A 21,089-nucleotide genomic window follows, 5' to 3' on the forward strand; every position below is an offset into this window, starting at 1 on the left:
GCACAGCAAAGGAAATCATCAGCAAAAGGAAATGGCAACCTCTCTACCGACTGAGAGAATTTGCAAATTATATGACCAGTAAAGGGTTACTATCCAGCATGTATAAACAGCTCATACAACTCAATATCAAAAACAAACAAAAAAGATTAAAATATGGGTCAAAGAACTGAATAGACATTTTTCCCAAGAGGAGAGGTGGCCAACAGGCACATGAAAAGATGCTCAGCATGATTAATCATCAGGGGAATGCAAATCAAAACCACAATGAGATATCACCTCACATCTGTCAAAATGACTCTCATCCAAAAGAACACAAATAACAAATGTTGGCGAGGGTATGGAGAAAAGGGAATCCTCCTACGCTGTTGGTTGGAATGTAGATTGGTGCAGTCACTGTGGAAAGCAGTATGGAGGTTTCTCAAAAATCTAAAAGTAGAAGCACCATGTGACCCAACAGTTCCAGTCCTGGGTGTATATCTGAGAAAACAACAAAAACACTTAATTTAACAAGATACACACCCCCCCAATGTTCATAGCAGCAATATTTACAATTGCCAAAATATGGAAGCATCCAAAATGTGCATCAACAGATGAGTGGATAAAGAAGATGTGGTGTATGTATTTTTGTGTTTATGTGCACACACAGACACAGTGGAATACTATTCAGCCACAAAAAGAGCAAAATTTTGCCATTCGCGGCAATGTGGATGGACTTAGAATTATGCTGAACAAAGTAAGTCAGAGAAAATATGATCTCATTTATATGTGGAATCTAAAAAACACAGCGAACTAGAGAATATAACAAAAAAGAAACATTCTCACAGATATAGAGAACGAACTAGTGGTTACCAGCATGAGAGGAAAGGAGGGATAGGCAATATAGAGGTGGGTTAGTAAGAAGTACAAACTGTTGAGTATAGGATAAGGATATAAGGATATGTTGTACATACCCAAGGAATATAACCAAGTTTTATAATAACTATAAATGGAATATAACCTTTAAAAATTGTGCACCGTTATGTTGTACCCCTGTCACTTAGAATCGTTCTTGCTGTTGTTTAGTTGCTCAGTTGTATCCGACTCTTTGTAGCCCCATGGACTCTAGCCCACCAGGCCCCTCTGTCGATGGGACTCTCCAGGCAAGAATACTGGAGTGGGTTTCCACTTCCTACTCCAGGGGATCTTCCCAACCCAGGAATGGAACTGGCATATCCTGCAAGTCTCTTGCATTGCAGGCAGATTCTTTACTGTTGAGCCCCTGGGGATAGCCCTCATAACATAGAATATTATATGTCAATTATTGTTGTTGTTCAGTCACCCAGTTGTGTCGGACTCTTTGCAACCCCATGGACTGTAGCATGCCAGACCTTCCTATCCACCATCTTCCAGAGTTTGCCCAACTTCATGTCCATTGCATCAGTGATGCCATCCAGCTATCTCATCCTCTGATGCCCTCTTCTCTTTCTGGCCTCAGTCATTCCCAGCATCAGGGACTTTTCCAATGAGTTGGTCGCTTGCATCAGGTGACCAAAATACTGGAGCTTCAGCTTTAGCATCAGTCCTTCTAATGAGTATTCAGGGTAAGTTTACCTTAAGATTGACTGGTTTGATCTCCTTGCAACCTAGGGGACTCTCAGGAGTCTTCTCCAGCACCACAGTTCGAAGGCATCAGTTCTTCAGTGCCCTGCCTTCTTTATGGTCCAGCTCTCACAATCACAAAATAAATGTCAATTATACTTCAGTTTAAAAGAAAGAGAAAGAGACTAACCTGGTGGTCCAGTGGTTAAGACTCCACACTTCTGCAGGAGGCGTGGATTTAATCCCTGATCTGGGAACTAAGATCCCGCATGCCATGTTATGCAGCCAAAAAGAAGAGAGAGAGAGAGAAGAAAGAAAGCTCTATTTTAAGAGTCCCAGATATAGAAAACAAACTTATGGTTACCAGGGGATAGGGCAGGGGGAGAGATAAACCGGGAGATTGGGACTGACATGTACAGATTACTATGTATAAAACAGATAATTAATAATAACCTGATGTATAGCATAGGAAACTCTACTCAATACTCTATAATGATCTAAATGGGAAGAGAATCTTTAAAAAGTGAATATATGTGTAACTGATTCACTTATTGTACACCTGAAAGTAATACAACATTGTAAATCAACTATATGCCTATAAGAATTTTTTCTTAAAGAGGGAAAAAATATGTCTGTTGACCAAAGTAAGTGTCCTGTAAAAACATAGTTATGGTAACATTTTTTATAATGACTATAGTCTGAAAAGGACCTGAATGCTCATCAGCAGTAGAATGGATTTTTTAAAAACCAGGTTTGATTATTGCAAGGAAGGATAAGCTTTTTCTATGAAGAGCTATGTAGTAAATATTTCAGGCGTGGTGTGTCATACATTGACTATGGCAACTATTCAACCATATGCAGTTGTAGCTCTGGAGCCAGCCATATGCAGTATGTAAACAAATAGGTGTGGTTGTGTTCCAATAAAACTACTTAACAAAAACAAACTTTGGCTTTTAGGGGCTTTAGTTTGCTGATCTCTGGTGTAGAGTCACAAACTATAATGAATCTCATAAAGATATTTTCGTGTAAAAGAAACCATATGTTACTGCTTTTTTATAAAATTGAAAGACAGGCAAATGAATCTATAAAATTAAAGTCAGAGTATTGGTTACCTTTAGGAAGAAAGAGGGTAGTAAGAGGAAGGTGCATGAAGGGTACTTCTAGGGTGCTTAGTTATATCTTTACCCAAATGGTGGTCCCACAGGTTCATTCACTTTTGACCCCTCATTGAGATATAAACTTATGATTTATGTCCTCAATAATGTGTATATGTATATATAAATTTGGGTGTGTTATACCTTAGTTAATTTTAAAAATTAAAAACTAAATAGAAACATATAATTTGTGTTCCTATCAGAATAGAACTGTTTTTATTCATTAATGGCATGTGAGAAGCATACAATAAATGTTCACTGAAGTGAGAGTTGCTAATAGCAAGCTCTGTAGCAAGATAAGGGCCAGTGAAGAGTAAAGACTTTGAATTAGCTTGAAGAGTTTCTTGAAGACTTTTGGGAAAGTAATTTTGGTATGGGGGAAGTAATCATTTAAGACATTTTCATGGAAAAAAGATAGATACTATTTTGAAAGGCTAACTGGATCTCATATGGTGTGAACTGGCAAGAAGCTATTCATATTTTTTTTTTTTTTAGCTATTCATATTTGAAGACAGAAGGAAAAGGTGGTTTTGTTAGCTGTTAAGAGCAAGATGTCACAACTATTTTGTAATGATGCTGTTTAATTTGATTCATCAGACAAATAATTTTGTCTTTTACCTGTGTCCATTCTTTTTAGATGTTACGCTGTAAAAGTTTATAGACATATTAGCACTGAGTGATGTAGACATGATATAGGGTTTATTGGGGAAAATAACCAGATGTAATACAATATAAGCAGCCCCTCAAAATCTTTTCCTCCTCCCCCTGCGGCTTTGGGCAGGTTTGGATAGTCTTCATGCACTATGACAAAATAACCTTCCAGTAGAGAATGGCCTCTACCTTTGTAATGTTTTGCATATTTGTAGTTCAGGGCAGGGGAAATCTAAGTAATTATCTAACAAAAATTAGAAGGGCGCCTAGGGACATGGATGGGCCCATTCTTCCTTAGAGCTAACAACTTAGATCTACTCAGCATCCTTGCTGCTAAGCTTATAAAAGGGGTTTGGAAATGAATCTTCAGATCCATCTAGATTTATCTTTCATCACATGTTTCCTCTATTAGAAAATGAGGTAGAAACTTCTTGGACTAGTATTAAAGGTCTACTAGCTTTCTCCAACTTACTTATTAGGCCTTTTTGCCACTGGTTCTAAATAAATTCTCTCATTTATTGAATTATCTTCTAATAAATGACTATTTATTCCAAGCTTCTCATCTGTGCTCATAGTACCTAATTTAGGATTCTTTTCCCTTTCTCTAAATTCTCATTTAAGGAGCTTCTTTTGTCTCATCTCCTCTGTGATGCCTCCCTTATGATCTCAATTCTTATACCAAATATTACACTTTTCATATACTGTCTAATATTATTTTTATTTGTACACTTCTTTCTCTTTAACTGATAAATTCCTTAAGGATAGGGAACGTGTATTAGATTACTTTGTAACCTCTATAATACCTTAATGGTCTTGTGTGTCAATGCTCAATAAATAATTAATGATAAGAATGTATGTTCTTGTAATGTGTTTTAATTATAAAATGTTCATAACATTTTAGGGTTCTTGATGCCACCTTTAGACTCTGAATATTAATTATTTTTAAGTATAATGCTAGATTCTTTATTGGAACATCTTTCTTATTCTGTTGCAATCAATTCCGGTTTTTAAAACTCATTTTTTTGAGATTGGTATCAATTATTGTCTGTTGGTTACTCTCTTAGCCAGTTTAGTAATTAGATTCCTCCATTCTACTTTAGCAAGAAGTTGAGAACTTTAAGAAGCTAAATCTCATTAGTAAAGACCAGTTTGAAAACCTAACACCTGAGCTTCCTTTTGAGCCAAACCAAGAAGTTCCTGTAGCAGCTTCACAGTCCAGGCAAGGTATGTAAGTCTGCTTTTCTTTAAGTGTCAATAATATTAAAGCAGTTCTAAATTGTTTTTAAAATTTGCTGCTTTGTTATTTGTGGAAAACATTTAGGTGTCTGATAAAAGACCAGAATTTTAAAACTCAGCTTTTATTTATCCTTTGATGAACTTAAGAACATTTTAAAGACTTAAAAAAATACAGATTGTAAATTTGGTAAGACAGTCATGTAGTAAATGGACATAGTTGGAATCCCATCTTACTCTTGGTAAACAGGCAGGTAATCAATGACAAAGGTGAACCAGGAGTTGTCTATTATATTACCAGATCATGCTCAAACCCAAATGCTTACTTAAAAAGTAAGCTGAATTGGTTGGTTTGTTATGTGTCTTTCTTGATTCTAAGTTTGCTGAGAATCCTTCTCTTCACAATATAAGGAAAATTTTTCACTGACTTGTTGATTTCTTAAAATATACCATCAGTATAATTCTTTTGCTTTAAGGCCTTATCTTTGTGTGAAAATGTAAATACATTTGGGAGATTCATAAATTGAATCTGACATTTTCAGGCAAGTGTAACTGATTTTATTATAGTTTTTCTGGAAGGCAGATTAAAGAAAAACTTTTAATTTGGAAAACTTCAGACATATGCAAAAATAGAGCAAATTCTATAATGAAACACCATATACCCATTATCTACCTATGCATTAGCTACTTAATCATCTTGTAGCCAATTTTATTTCATCTTGACTCCACTCATTCTCTTTACCTCCCATTGAATTATTTTGAAGCAAACTCCTAATCATTCATATTTTTTCATTTGTAAGTATGTTTGTGTATGTTATTAAAAAGAAAAGGACATCTATTTTAACACATAAATAACCCAGTACCATTATCATACTAAAATTGTTAGTAAAATTCCTTAATATGAAATATATAGTTGGTGTTCAAATTTTCTCATTCCTCACTTAAAAAAAAAATATCGGGATCCATAATGGTTCCAAGCATTGCAATATGTTGATATGTCTCTTTTAATATATAGGTTCATACTGGGTTTTTTTTTTCCCCTTGAACTTTATTGTTGTAGAAACTAGATAGTTTGCCCTGTATAGTATCTCACATTCTGGATTTTGCTGATTGCATCCTCATGGTTTCATCTAGCCATTTTCTGGTCCTAAATTTTCTTTAATTGTGATTTTGATACAGAGGCTTGAACAGACTGAGGCTCACATTTCTGCAAGAATATGTCATATATTGTTTTGAAAACTACACCATGAGGCACATAATACTTGATTCTTTTTGTTGGTGTTAGCTATTGGCAATCATTGCTTGTAGCTTTTGGATCACATGGGGCTTAAAACAGTGATAATTCTATTTTCATAATTCTTTCTTAATTTTGTGGATTACGCCTATAAAGAGAATTTCTGTTAATTGACTGTTTTATCTTGAGTTAGAGTTCTAACAGGAAAAGGAATAAATACTTAATTCTTTGCTTTTGTTTACTGTCTCCAAAGTAATGAGCTGGTTGTCTACATCCTTCTTTGGTGAGCAATGAGGAGTCTTTTTGGTTTCTTTGTTTTACTTAAAAATTATCACTATGATCAAAACTATTAGAGCTCATCAATAAATTGGTAGAGTTGCAGGATACAAAAGTAATATATATAGATATCAGTTGCAAACTATCAACAAACTATCAGAAAGAGAAATTAAGGAAACCGTCCCATTTACAATTACATTAAAAATAGTAAAATAACTGTGAATAAGCCTGCCTACAGAGGTGAAAGACCTGTACTTGGAAAACTGTCAGAAACTGATTAAAGAAATTGAAGATGACAGAGACAGATGGAGAGATATACCTTGTTCTTGGATTGGAAGCATTAATATTGTTAAAGTGAACATACTATCCAAGACAATCAACAGATTCAATGCAGTCCCTATCAGAATACCAATGACAAACTTCCGTGGTATTCTAGTGGTAAAGAATCTGCCTGCCAATGCAGGGGACACAGGTTTTGATCCCTGGTCCAGGAAGATTCCACATGCTATGGGGCAACTAAGCCACTATGCTACAACTAATGAGCCTGATCTCTGGAACCCACAAGCTGCAACTTCTGAGCCCATGAGCCACAGCTCCTGAAGCCCTCGCACCCTACAGCCAGTGCTCCACAACAAAAGAAGCCACCACAATGACACGCCCACACACCTCAACTGGAGAGTATTAGCCCCCACTCTTCACAACTAGAGAAAGCCCATGCACAGCAATGAAGACCAAGTGCAGCCCCCCACCCCACAAAAAAATGCCAAATGACATTTGTCACAGAACTAGAATAAATTGGAAGCACCAAAGGTACCAAATGATTATTTCTCAAGACTCAAAGCAGTCTTGAGAAAGAATAACAGTTGCAAGAATCAGAATCCCTAATTAAGACTATACTACAAATCTATAGCAACCTAAGTGTCCATCAACAGATGAATAAAGAAGGTATGGTACATATAGACAGACTACTCAGCCATAAAAAAAGAACAGAGTTTTGCAATTTGTAGCAACATGGTTAGACCTGGAGGGCATTATACTACATGAAATAAATCAGACAAAGACAAATACTCTACGATACTTCTTATATGTGGAATCTAAAAAATAGAACATACTAGTGAGTATAACAGAAAAAGAAACAGACTCACAGATACAGAGAACAAACTAGTGGTTTCCAGTGGGGAGAGGGAATGGGGGAGATTATGAGGTTAGGGGATTAAGAGGTACAAACTATTATGTGTGATATAAGCAACAAGGGTATAGTGTATAATATGGGGAATATAGCCAATATTATTTTAATTATAAATGGAGTATTATCTTTATAAAAATTGTGAATCACTATATTATACATCTATAGCTTATATAATGTGCACCAACTATACTTTGATTAAAATATCACTATGATCTCTTAAATATGTTAGATGAATTATACTCTCATCTTATTGATACGTGTGCCGTTTATCAGTTTATTGACTTTATCTACCTTTCGTTGCTTTGTTTTGTGATAATGGAGTTGGATTCTTAACTGCCTTATTTGCCAACTGGCTTGATGTTAAGCTTTGTCAGTATTCCAGTTGCTATTGAGTTGCTTACTGTTTCTAGGCCTTTTCCATTGAAAGAGCTTGGAAATTTTTTTAAGGAAAATTACATTGTGAGTTTATGTTGATAATTTTTGTTCACATTTAAGATTAAAGGTTTTAATTTATTAGATTTTATATTTGTACCACTTTTTACTTACATGAAAAAAAATATTCCTATGCACAGTAACAGAATTGTTTATCCTATAATAATTTAAGAATAACAATAATATTACTGTAAATACTAAAAGAAGCTTACTTGTTTTAAAGTTCTTTAAACACTTAAAATTTTAACTTAAAACTTTATACTTTAAAACTTTAAAAATGTTTTAGGGTATTCCACTAGGGATGTTCAAAGTAATTATAAGATTTTTCATGTTGTTTAATTTGAATACATTAAAATTAACAATTTATGCTCCTCCCTACATCATAGAATTAAAGTTCCATGAGGTATATTTAATTTAATTTATTTATTTAAATTCCTGGAATCCACTTTTAACTTTTTAATAAATTATGCTATGCTATACAATACAGTTTTAAAATTCAGTGACCCAAAGTCATTTAAAGTGATTATTGAAGTCAGAGTTAGCATGTGTATTTTTTTCATGGTTAAAGAAGTAACCACGTTTTTGTTTTATTTTTAATTGGATAATAATTACTTTACAATATTGTGAGCGTCTCTGCCATATGTCAACATGAACTAGCCATGGGTATACACATGTCCCTTCCCTCCCACCCTTTTCCCCCATCCCACCCCTCTTAGGTTGTCACAGAGCACTGACTCTGGGTTCTCTGCATCACACAGCAAATTCCCACAGCTATCTATTTTTACATATGGTTAATGCATGTGTTTCAATGCTACTCTCTCAAATCATCCCACCCTCTCCTTCCCCTACTGTGTCCAAAAGTCTGTCCTTTGTGTCCGCATCTCCTTTGCTGCTCTGCAGTAGGATCATCAGTACCATCTTTCTCAGTTCAGTTCAGTTCAGCCACTCAGTTGTGTCCGACTCTTTGTGACCCCATGAATCGCAGCACGCCAGGCCTCCCTGTCCATCACCAACTCCTGGAGTTTACTCAAACCCATGTCCATCGAGTCAGTGATGCCATTCTAGATTCTGTATATATGTATTAATATACCTTATTTGTCTTTGTCTTTCACTTTGCTCTGTATAATAGGCTCTAGGTTCATCCACCTCATTAGAACTGACTCAAACGTGTTCCTTTTTATAGCTGAATAAGATTCCAGTATACACTTATGTATATGTGTACCACAACTTCTTTATTCATTCATCTGTCAGTGGACATCTAGGTTGCTTCCATGTCCTAGCTATTGTAAATAATGCTGCACTGAACATTGGGGTACATGTGTCTTTTCCAATTATGGTTTCCTCAGGGTATATGCTCAGGAGTGGGATTGCTGGGTCATGTGTTGGTTTTATTCATCGTTTTTAAGAAATCGCCATACTATTCTCCATAGTGGTTGTGTCAATTTACATTCCCACCAACAGTGCAGGAGGGTTTCCTTTTCTCCACACCCTCTCAAACATTTATTGTCTGTAGACTTTTTGATGATGGCCATTCTGACTGGTGTGAGACAATACCTCATTGTAGTTTTGATTTGCATTTCTCTAATGTTGAGCAGTGTTGAGCAGCTTTTCACGTGTTTATTAGTCATATGTATGTCTTCTTTGGAGAAATGTCTGCTTAGGACTAAGTGACCACATTTTAAATAAACAAAGATTTCATGTTAGCATCTTTGTTTGGTTTGGTACCTTGGATTATATCCTATGAGAACTATTAAAGATATATGCAAAGTCTTGGAATAAACTACAGATTACACTCTAATCCCCTGATAATATCAGTAATTTTTATTGTTAACTGGGCTAATGTGTTGCTCTGTGCAAAAGGAAAAAGTATAGCACTCTACTTTCAAAAGGAAAAAACTATAGAGGATATGGTTCACAGTTACAAAAATACATGTTATTCATTTGAAAATGGAGCCCTTTTAAAGACAGTGATCTGGCCAATCATCAATATCTTCCACTGCCAAAAAATAAATGTTCTCCCATATGCAGTTTTAATTGCATCATATCTGTCACTCTTCATGTTACTCATTTTACTTAATACCATACCATGGGCACATTCCTAAATTGTTATGTCCCAAAGAGATAAATTTTACAGTGCATAAAGGTAACAAGAATTAGAGGGAAGGAGTGGGGTAGGGGAGATAGGGGTATGAGATTAGGAGAAACGTGTGTGTGTTAAGTTGCTTAGTTGTGTCCAACTCTTTGCGACGCCATGAACATAGCCTGCCAGCCTCCTCTGTCTATGGAATTCTCCAGGAAAGAATACTGGAATGGGTTGCCATTTCCTTCTCCAGGAGATCTTCCTGACCCAGGGATTGAACCCAGGTCTCCTTTATTGCAGGCAGATTACTTACCATCTGAGCCATAGGGAAATCCCTAGGAAAAGCATACTCCTATGTATAAAATTGATAAGCTTATGTATAAAATTGATAAGCTACATTATACATTATAATGTACAGTAAATAGGAATATAGCCATTGTTTTGTAATAACTTTAAATGGAATAAAATTCATAAATATGTTGAGTTACCATGCTGTATGCCTGAAATGAATAAAATATTGTACATCAACTATACTTAGATATGAATAAATCAATATGAAAAAAGATTAACATCAGTAGAAGAAGTAGTAAATGAAACAGAGTGGAACTTCACATAGACAAAAATTATATGGCAATAAATATGAAAAGATACCATACTGTTTACTTTGCTGAGATTTGCCAATTAAAACCACAGTGATATACCATATTATAAGCCAACAGTTTCGCTTCAGGAGATACTCTTGCAAATGCTTACCAAAAAGAACATTTGTAGCAGCATTGTTCATAACATAAAAAACAAATGAAAATTAAAAAGCACCCATTGATAGAATATAAGATGTCATATATTTACATAAAGGAAAAATATGCAGTAGTGAAAAATAAAAGATCTAAAGCTATTTGTGACAAAGTGGTTTAATCTTAAAGGCAGAGGATGTAAAAAAAAAATCAGTTCACTAAATTTAGTCTTATATAAAATTCATGGATACCTGGATAGCTTATAGAAACCATAAAGAGCAAGGGGAATTAATTTTAAAAATTTAAAATAGTGTTTCAGTTCAGTTGCTCAGTCACGTCCAAGTTTGCGACCCCTGAACTGCAGCATACCTGACTTTCCTGTCCATCACCAACTCCCGGAGTTCACCCAAACTCAAGTCCATCAAGTCGGTGATGCCATCCAACCATCTCATCCTCTGTCATCCCCTTCTCCTCCCACCTTCAATCCTTCCCAGCATCAGGGTCTTTTCCAATAAGTCAGTACTTTGCATCAGGTGTCCAAAGTATTGGAGTTTCAGCTTCAGCATCAGTCCTTCCAATGAATATTCAGAACTGATTTCCTTTAGGATTGACTGGTTGGATCTCCATGCAGCCCAGGGGACTCTCAAGAGTCTTCTCCAACACCACAGTTCAAAAGCATCAATTCTTCGGTGCTCAGCTTTCTTTATAGTCCAACTCTCACATCCATACATGACCACTAGAAAAACCATAGCTTTTACTAGATGAACCTTTGTTGGCAAAGTAATGTCTCTGCTTTTTAACATGCTGTCTAGGTTTGTCATAGCTTTTCTTCCAAGAAGCAAGCGTCTTTTAATTTCATGACTGCAGTCACCATCTGCAGTGATTTTGGAGCCCCTCCCAAATAAAGTCTGTCACTATTTCCATTGTTTCCCCATCTATTTGCCATGAAGTGATGGGACCAGATGCCATGATCTTAGTTTTCTGAATGTTGAGTTTTGAGCCAGCTCTTTCACTTTCCTCTTTCACTTTTATCAAGAGGCTCTTTCGTTCTTCTTTGTTTTCTGACATTAAGGGTGATGTCATCTGCATATCTGAGGTTATTGATATTTCTCCGGCAATCTTGATTCCAGCTTGTGCTTCATTCACTATATATATATATATATATATATATATATATATATATAGTGTTTAATATATATACAGTGTTTAATTCCTGAGAAACGGAAGGAATTCTATCTGGAGAGTCTGCAAATTGTTTGCCTGCATCTGAAATTTATGGTTTGGCCTTGGTGGGCTTGTGGGTACCAACCTGGGTATAAATGATTATGCTCTTTAAGTAAAGTCTCAGATATTTACCAAAAGATATTTTTTTAATACAGTGTTTTTGGAAAGCTTGAATTTTTTCCATACTTAGTTTCATGTTCTCATTTTCATTTCTAAATCAACTGTATTTTAAAGTCTGTGTGTGTGTGTATAAACCTTCGTGTGCTATAATCTCCAATTTTTAAAAATATGAACAAAAATAAAATTAAGCACAAATTAAGAAGACAGAAATCAATCCAATATATTGCTAAGAAATGTCGAATAGATTAACTTTCGGTTAGAAAGACAGTTATGGATTGGATATAAAGGATATTCAGCTCTATGCTGTTTGTGTGTCATAAGTATACACAAAGATTGCAAGGTGAAAAGATGGGAAATGCTGTAAAACACTGATAGTAATAAAAAAGAATTGCTGTTGATTTAAAAAATAGAATTTGAGGCCAAAAAAAAAAGTATTTTGTTTTCACTGTCGTTAATATCTATCCTCCTGTTTATCCCCTAGACCTGATCCAAACACGCTTCCGCCCCTCACACCCCAAATCAGCTTTAGATAGTGCCTCTAGAGATCTCTGTGTTTAAGACGGGTCAAGTCAATCATCATCTTTCCTGACAGCATTGGATTGGATCAATCATTCTTTGTCTTGAAACATTCTTCTTCCTAGACACTGTTTGCTTAGTTCTCATTCAACTTCATGGAGTCTTTTATTTGCTGCTTCTTTCCCATTTCCCCAGGCTTTCAATGCTTTAGCACTTACTCTTCAAATTCTCTTTCTGATCCTCAATAACTCTGCAGGTAATAGCATTTAGTTTCATGTTTTTAAATGGCATCCTTATGCTGCTGCTGCTGCTGAGTTGCTTCAGTCGTGTCCAACCTGAGTATCAAATCTTTATGTACAGACTCCATCCTATATTCTGAATAAATAACTGTATATCAACAGTTTCATTTGGATATTTTATAAACATGTCAAACTTCATATGGTGAAAATTGAAAGTCTGAATTCCCAATCCTTTCCAAGGAATTCTCTCAGACTTCCACATCTCTATGATATTAACTGTATCTTTCTAGTTGTACAGGGGAAAAAAAAATGCTGATGTTATTTTTGATCCCTTTCTCTTTCAACCTCTTATTTCTTATTCCTTGGCAGATTATTTCCATTATCCTTTAAAATATATCTAGAACCTAACCACTTCTCATCTTCTCTATCATTCTCACAAAAGCTACCATCATTTTACGTTGGTTAATTATAATAACTCCTAATCTGTCTGTTTCCTTTCATTCCACTTTACAAGGATCCAGAATTGTCTTTTTTATTTCTTTTTCTAAAAGATAAGCTATCATTTATATTCAGTAAATTTCACTTTTTGCATATACAGATTTGGGAATTTTGACAAATGCATAGTCTTGCAATTACCACCTACTCAAATTACAGCACAGTTCTATTACTCCACTCAAATTCTCCTATGCCTCTTTGTAGCCAACCCCATGCCTAGCCTTTGGCAGCCTGTTTTCTGTTTTCTACTCCTAATTTTGCCTTTACCGGAATATCATATAAATGGAATTGTATGGAGTGTAACCCTTTGTGTCTGTCTTCTTTTATTTACTGTAATGCATTTGAGATTCACCTATATTTTGTGTGTCCTTTTTATTGGTAAGTAATATTCCATCACATGGATATAAGCAATTTACCATTAGTTGAAGAACATGTGGGTTGTTTTTAATGTTTGGTGATTGTGAATAAAGATGCTATAAATATTTGCTTATAGGTTTTGATAAAACGATAAGTTTTCATGTCAGTTGGGTAAATACTTGGAGTGGAATTGCTGGGTCATGTGGTAAGTGTGTTTAACTTTATAAGAAACTGTCTAATGGTTTTCCAAAGTGGCTATGTCATTTTGCATCCCCACCAGTAATGTATGAGGGTTCAAATTGCTCCATGTCTTCATCAGCACGTGGTATTGTAATGTTTTAAATTATTTTTGCCTTTCTATTAGGTGTGTAGTAGTGTCTTATTATGACTAACAGTGCTGAGCTTTTTTTTTTTTTGCTATTGGTATATCTTTGGTGAAGTGATTGCTCAAGTATTTTGAGATTTGTTTTTTTCTTTTAGTTGTTTCCTTGCTGAGCTTTCAGAGTTCTTTATTCTAACCCAAGTCTTTATTACCTATGTAATTTGCACATATCTTCCCCCAATCTAAAGACTATCTTTTCATTTTAAGAATGCCTATTGGGGAGTTCCTTGGTGATCTAGTGGTTAGGATCCAGGGCTTTCTCTGTTGTGGCCTGGTTTAATCTCTGGTTGGAGAACTGTGATCCTGCAAAAATTACATGTTGTGGCCAGAAAGAGTGCCTATTGAAGAGGAGAACTTTTTTCTTTTTTGGCTGTGTTGGGTCTTTGTTGCACTGCAAGGGGGTTTTTCTAGTTGCAGTACACAGGCTCTCTAGTTGCAGTGAGTGCATGGATTTAGTTGCCCTGTGGCATGTGGGATCTTAATTTCTTGACCAGGGATTGAACCCATGTCCCCTACATTGGAAGACAAATTCTTAACCATTGGACCATCAGGGAAGTCCTTATAACTGTAATCTTAAAAATCAATATGTGCTGTTCACCTTTTTTCTCTTTTTATTTCCAAAATATTTTGACTATTCTAGTTTCCTTGCATTTTCACATAAATTACAAAAATAGCTTATCAAGTCTATAAAAACTCCAACTAGTATTTTTATTGGAACTGCATTTAATCTACAGTTTAGTTTAGGAAGAATTATAAAATTTTAACAGTATTGAATCTTCCAGTCTATGAATATGGTATACTTCTCCTTTTAAGTATTTGTTTGTTCTTCAGTGTTTTATAGTTTTTGTTATATTTTGTGCACATTTTGTTAGCTATGTCCCTAAGTATTTTGGTGTCACTATAAATGGTGCTTTAAATTTTTTATTATTCATTGTTTATTGCTATTATATAGAAATAGGATAGATTTTTTTCATATTATTCTTTGTGATGTTAATTTTAAGTGTCAGTTTAACTGAATCAGAGGATACCCAGATGTCTGGTTAAACATTGCTTCTGGGTGTCTCTGTGACTCTTTTTCTATGTGAGGTAAGTATCTGAATTGTTGGGCAGGGTAGATTGCCATCCTCAGTATGGGTGGACATCATCGAATTCATTGAAGGTCTGAACAGAACAAAATTGTGGGGGAAGGAGGAATTTGCTCCTTTTTTGCTGTCTCATTGACCTGGGACGTCTCATCTCATCTCGGACTGGTATTTATATCATCGACTCCCCTAGGTCTCAGGCCTTTGGACTCAGAGCTGAATTACACCACTGGCTTTTCTAAGTTTCCAGCTTATAGATGACAGATTGTGGGATTTCTCACCCTCATAATCTTGTAAGCCAATTCCTCATATTAAATCTTCTTTTCTATCCTGTTGGTTCCTTTACTCTGGAGAATCCTGACTAATAGAACTTTGTATCCTGTGATATTGATAAACTTACCAGTAATAGTTCTAGTAACTTTTTCTATAGATTCTTTGATATATTTTGTATTGATCGACTTCTGCATCGATCATGTTGACACAGTTATGTTGTTTGTGAATAGCTGCAGTTCATGTCTTATTTTTATATACTTTCATTTATTGTCTCTCCTTATTACACTGAGTGGGACCTCCAACATGGTGTTGAATAGAAGTTATAAGACATCCTTGCATTGTTTTTTATTTTAGGAGGAAAGCATTCAGTCTATTACCATTAAGTATGATATTAGTTGTAGATTTTATTTCTAGTGTACTGAGAGTTTTTTTTTTAATTTTATTTATTTTAATTGGAGGCTAATTACTTTACAATATTGTGGTGGTTTTTGCCATACATTGACATAAATCAGCCATGGTTGTACATTTGTCCCCCATCCTGAACCGCCCCCCCCCCCCACCTCCTGCCCCATCCCATCCCTCTGGGTTGTCCCAGTGCAGTGGCTTTGAGTGCCCTGTTTCATGCATCAAACTTGGACTGGTGACCTAGTTCACATATGGTAATATACATGTTGCAGTGCTATTCTCCTGAGAGTTTTTAATTATGAATGGATGCTGATTTGGGGGGGAGGGTCTTTTTTCTGGGTCTTTTAAAATGATTACATGTTTTGTCTTAATTAGCTTATTTATATTGTGAATTACATTGATTTCTTTTCAAATGATGAGCCCAGGATAAACCTTATTTGACTATGACATATTACCTTTCTTATATGCTGTTAGATTCCATTTGCTTTTTTTTTTTAAGAAGAATGAAGAATATTGGTTTTTCTTGGATTATCTTTACTTAATTTTGGTATCAGGGAATACTGCCTCATAAATTGAGTTAGTAAGCATTCTCTCCTCTTTGGTATTTTGGAAGAGTGTGTATACAATTGTTATTGTTGATTCCTTATAAGAGTGGTAGAATTTGCCAGTGAAGTTATCTGGGTCTGGAATTGTTGGAATGTTTTTAACTACTAGTTAATTTTTTAAAGAGACATGGGCCTATTTAGGTAATCTAGGTTTTCTTGAGTGAACTTTTGTAGTTTATATATAAAGAGTTTGTCTGTTTTGGGGGGTGTTTTTAGTAACATTCCTTTTTTATTCTTTCAATGCTTGTAGGGTCTTTAGAGATACAGGCATACCTCAGAGATATTATGGATTTGGCTCCAGACCACCATAATAAAGTAAATACCACAATGAAGCAAGTCACATGAATTTTTGGTTTTACAGTCTGTATACAGTATGTGTACACTATACTGTGATCTATTAAGTGTGCAATAGCATTATGTCTAAAATAAAAATGAGCATATCTTTTTTTTTAGCAAAAATGATAACCACCATCAATAAGTTATAATAATCCTTTTCCTGGTGGAGGGCCTCATCTCAGTGTTGATGGCTGTTGACTGATCAGGGTTGTAGTTGCTGAAGGTTGGGGTGGCTGTGGCTGTTTCTTCAAATAAGAGAACTGTCAAGTCCACTGAATTGATTAACTGTTCCTTTCATAAACAGTTTCTCTGTGACATTCAATGCTGTTTGATAGCATTTTACCCACAGTAGGTCTTCTTTCAAAATTGGAGTCAGTCCTCTCAAACCCTGCCACTGCTTTATCAGCTAAATTTATACAGTATTCTAAATTCTTTGTTGTCATTTTGACATTCTTCACAGCATCTTCATTAGGAATAAGTAGATCTTATCTTAAGAAACCACTTTCTTATGAGATTATAGCAATTTAGTCACATCTTCAGTCTCCACTTCTAATTCTAGTTCTCTTGCTGTTCCCACTGGTTGGGACTACACTTCAAAAATTAGTACTTTAGCCTAATCCTTGAAATATCAGCCTTCTCTGATAAACTTTTAGCAAAAACTGTATGGTAGATGATCACAATTGAGGTTCCCAAAGAACAGACGTCCTGGTCTTCTGTTTTAAAGCTTTTTTGAGGTATAATTTACACAAAATTAACTCACTTTAAGTGTATAGTGTGATTAATGTCAGTAAATTTGTATATTTGTACATCAGTGCCATAATTCAGTTGTTTTGTTTCTGTTTTTATTTGACTGTGCTGGGTCCTAGTTGCAGCATGTGGAATCTAGTTCCCTGACCAGGTATCAAACCCAGGCCCCGTGCATTAGGAATATGGAGTCTTAGCCATTGGGCCACTAGGGAAGTCTCCCGTAATTATTTTTAAATTGCATCATGCTACAAGTTCCCGTCAGGGCTGTATATTGTCACCCTGCTTATTTAACTTATATGCAGAGTACATCATGAGAAATGCCGGGCTGGATGAAGCACAAACTGGAATCAAGATTGCCAGGAGAAATATCAATAACCTCAGATATGCAGATGACACCACCCTTATGGCAGAAAGTCAAGAGAAACTAAAAAGCCTCTTGATGAAAGTGAGAGAGGAGAGTGAAAAAGCTGGCTTAAAGCTCAACATTCAGAAAACTAACATCATGGCATCTGGTCCCATCACTTCATGGGAAATAGATGGGGAGACAGTGGAAACAGTGTCAGACTTTATTTTTTTGGGCTCCAAAATCACTGCAGATGGTGATTGCAGCCATGAAATTAAAAGATGCTTACTCCTTGGAAGGAAAGTCATGACAACCTAGATAGCATATTTAAAAGCAGAGACATTACTTTGCCAACAAAGGTCTGTCTGGTCAAGGCTATGGTTTTTCCAGTGGTCATGTATGGATATGAGAGTTGGACTATGAAGAAAGCTGAGTGCCGAAAAATTGATGCTTTTGAACTGTGGTGTTGGAGAAGACTCTTGAGAGTCCCTTGGACTGCAAGGAGATCCAACCAGTCAATCCTCAAGGAGATCAGTCCTGGGTGTTCATTGGAAGGACTGATGCTGAAGCTGAAACTCCAGTACTTTGGCCACCTCATGTGAAGGATTGACTCATTGGAAAAGACCCTGATGCTGGGAGGGACTGGGGGCAGGAGGAGAAGGGGACGTCAATTAATATAATATTTTTGACATTAATCCATTTTGTTGCTTATGTTAGTACTTCTCTCCTTTTTGTAAGGTGTAGTATTCTGTAGTATGGTTATACTTCATGTTGTTTATCCATTTGGAAATAGGTGTATATTTGGATTTTTTTTCCACTTTTGCCTATTATGAAAAATGCTATTTTGAACATTCACATATAATAGATGGCCCATGATTTTAATTAAAAAGAGTTACAATATCTAAATGATATTCATATGTCATCTTTGTATTTTATAAAAAAAATACTTTTAATATACTCTTATTTTCCAACTACTTATATTTCTAGCAATATAATTTTTGTACTGAATATATTTTATGTACTTGCAATTTTCTTAACTATTTTTGGTAATTTTTTGTCAAAATATAATAAATTGGTAAATGATACGCTATACAAATTTTGTAAAATGTTTCTTTTGAGATAACAAAAAGTACTCTATAAATGTTAATCTTCATAAAATTGGTATATCTGCTCTTGGTGATGGGTCAAATTCAGACTTAATTAAACCTGAAATAAAATAAATGTAAAACTGAAATAAAACTTTAACTTTTTAATATGAAAATGTTCAGATAAAAATAAAAGCAGAGAAAAAAAGCAGAGAGAACTGTTAATGAACTCCCATGTACTTATCTTGGGCTTCCCCTGTGGCTCAGCCGTGAAAAATCAGCCTGCAATGCAGGAGACACAGGAGACTCAGGTTCAATCCCCTAGATCGGGAAGATCCCCTGGAGAAGGAAATAGCAACCTACTTCAGTATTCTTGCCTGGAGAATCCCATGGACAGAGGAGCCTGGAGGGCTATAGTCCATGATGTCTCAAAGAGTTGGACACGACTACAGCACCTGAGAATGTTTGCTGATGTTACCATTGAGTTTAGATGTTATCAGCCTGATCTATTCATCACACAGTTTCCCTTAGCCTTCCTCCCACCAGCCTCCCACCCTCCCACCCCCCACCCCACCCCCCACCTCCTGCCAAGGGTTTTATTGCTAGAGCAGTTTTAGGCTCATGGCAAAATTTAGAGGAGGGTACAGAGATTTCACATTTACACCCTGACCCTCAGTTCAGTTCAGTCGCTCAGTCATGTCTGACTCTTTGTGACCCCATGAACCGCAGCATGCCAGGCCTCCCTGTCCATCACCAACTCCTGGAGTTTACTCAAACTCATGTCCATCGAGTCAGTGATGCCATCCAGCCATCTCATCCTCTGTCGTCCCCTTCTCCTCCTGCCCCCAATCCCTCCCAACATCAGGGTCTTTTCCAATGAGTCAGCTCTTCGCATGCGGTGGCCAAAGTATTGGAGTTTCAGCTTCAGCATCAGTCCTTCCAATGAACACCCAGGACTGATCTCCGCTAGGATGAACTGGTTGGATCTCCTTGCAGTCCAGGGGACTCTGAAGAGTCTTCTCCAACACCACAGTTCAAAAGCATCAATTCTTCGGCGCTCAGCTTTCTTCACAGTCCAACTCTCACATCCATACATGACCACTATAAAAACCATAGCCTTGACTAGAGGGACCTTTGTTGGCAAAATAATGTCTCTGCTTTTTAATATGACCCTAACTTACTAGCTATTACCCATCTGGTGAAAGAGGTTGCCTTCTCAGAGCAACAGACCACATCAGAGTGGTACATTTGTTACTATTGATGAGCCTATATTAACATCATTATCAGCAAAAGTCCATGGTTACATTAGCATTTCCTTGTTTTTTTTTTTCAGTTTCTGTTTTTCTTATTCTTTTAAAAATGCTTTGAATTTATTTTTGGCTGTTCTGGCCCTTTGTTGCTATGTGTTAGCTTTCTGTATTTGCAGTGAGTGGGGCCTACTCAGTTGTATGAAGGCTTCTCATCACGGTGTCTTCTCTTGTTGCAGAGCATGGGTCTAGGCGTGTGGGCTTCAGTAGTTGCAGCATGTGGGCTCCATAGTTGTAGCTCCTGGGCTTAGCTGCTGTGTGACGTGTGGAATCTTCCCAGACCAGATATCAAACCCATGTTCCATGCATTGTGATGAGGATTCTTAACCACTGGACCACCAAGGAAGTCCCAGCATTTACTGTTGGTGTTGTATATTCTGTTGATTTGGATAAATGTATGATGAGATGTAGTCATCATTATAATGTCATATATAGCATTTTCACGGCCCGAAAAATGTGCTGTGTGTTCTACCTATTCATCTCTGCCACCAGCCCCTAGAAATAACTGGTCTTTTTATCATCTCCATAGTTTTCCTTCTCCAGAATGTCAAATAGTTGAAATTTTGCAGTGTGTAGCCTTTTCAGATTGAATCCCTTCACTTAGTAATATGCATTTAAGGTTCCTTTGTGTCTTTTCATAGTTTGATAGCCCATTTCACTGAATAATTATCCGTTGTCTGGGTATATGACAGTTTATTTTCCATTTACCTACTGAAGGACATCTGGTTGCTTCCAAGTTTGGGCAGTTATAAATAATACTGCTTTAAATATCCATGTGCAGATTTTTGTGTGGACGTAAGTTTTCAGCTCCTTTTGGTAAGTACCAAGGAGGGTGACTGCTTGATGGTATGTAAGAGTATGTTTAGTTTTGTAAGAAACTTCCAAACTGTCTTCCAAAGTGGCTGTACCATTTTTCATTTCTGCAATACCACCGTGAATGAGAGTTCTTGTTATTTCATATTCTCACCAACATTTACCAGTGTTGTCAGAGTTCTGGATTTTGGCCAGTCTA

The 21,089-nt window shown here is 36.1% G+C and overlaps 1 protein-coding gene across 2 annotated transcripts in view; it reads left to right on the plus strand.

Moving 5' to 3' along the window:
- The window catches only part of LARP1B (La ribonucleoprotein 1B), a 130,435-nt gene that overhangs the window by 71,775 nt on the left and 37,571 nt on the right, over positions 1-21,089 (plus strand). For both annotated transcript variants that reach the window (XM_065903918.1, XM_065903919.1), the window contains exon 12: positions 4,484-4,607. In XM_065903918.1, the coding sequence (XP_065759990.1) occupies positions 4,484-4,607 (124 nt within the window). The remainder of the gene's footprint in view (positions 1-4,483; positions 4,608-21,089) is intronic.

The sequence above is a fragment of the Muntiacus reevesi genome, chromosome 13, assembly GCF_963930625.1.
Source record: "Muntiacus reevesi chromosome 13, mMunRee1.1, whole genome shotgun sequence".
NCBI lineage: Eukaryota > Metazoa > Chordata > Mammalia > Artiodactyla > Cervidae > Muntiacus > Muntiacus reevesi.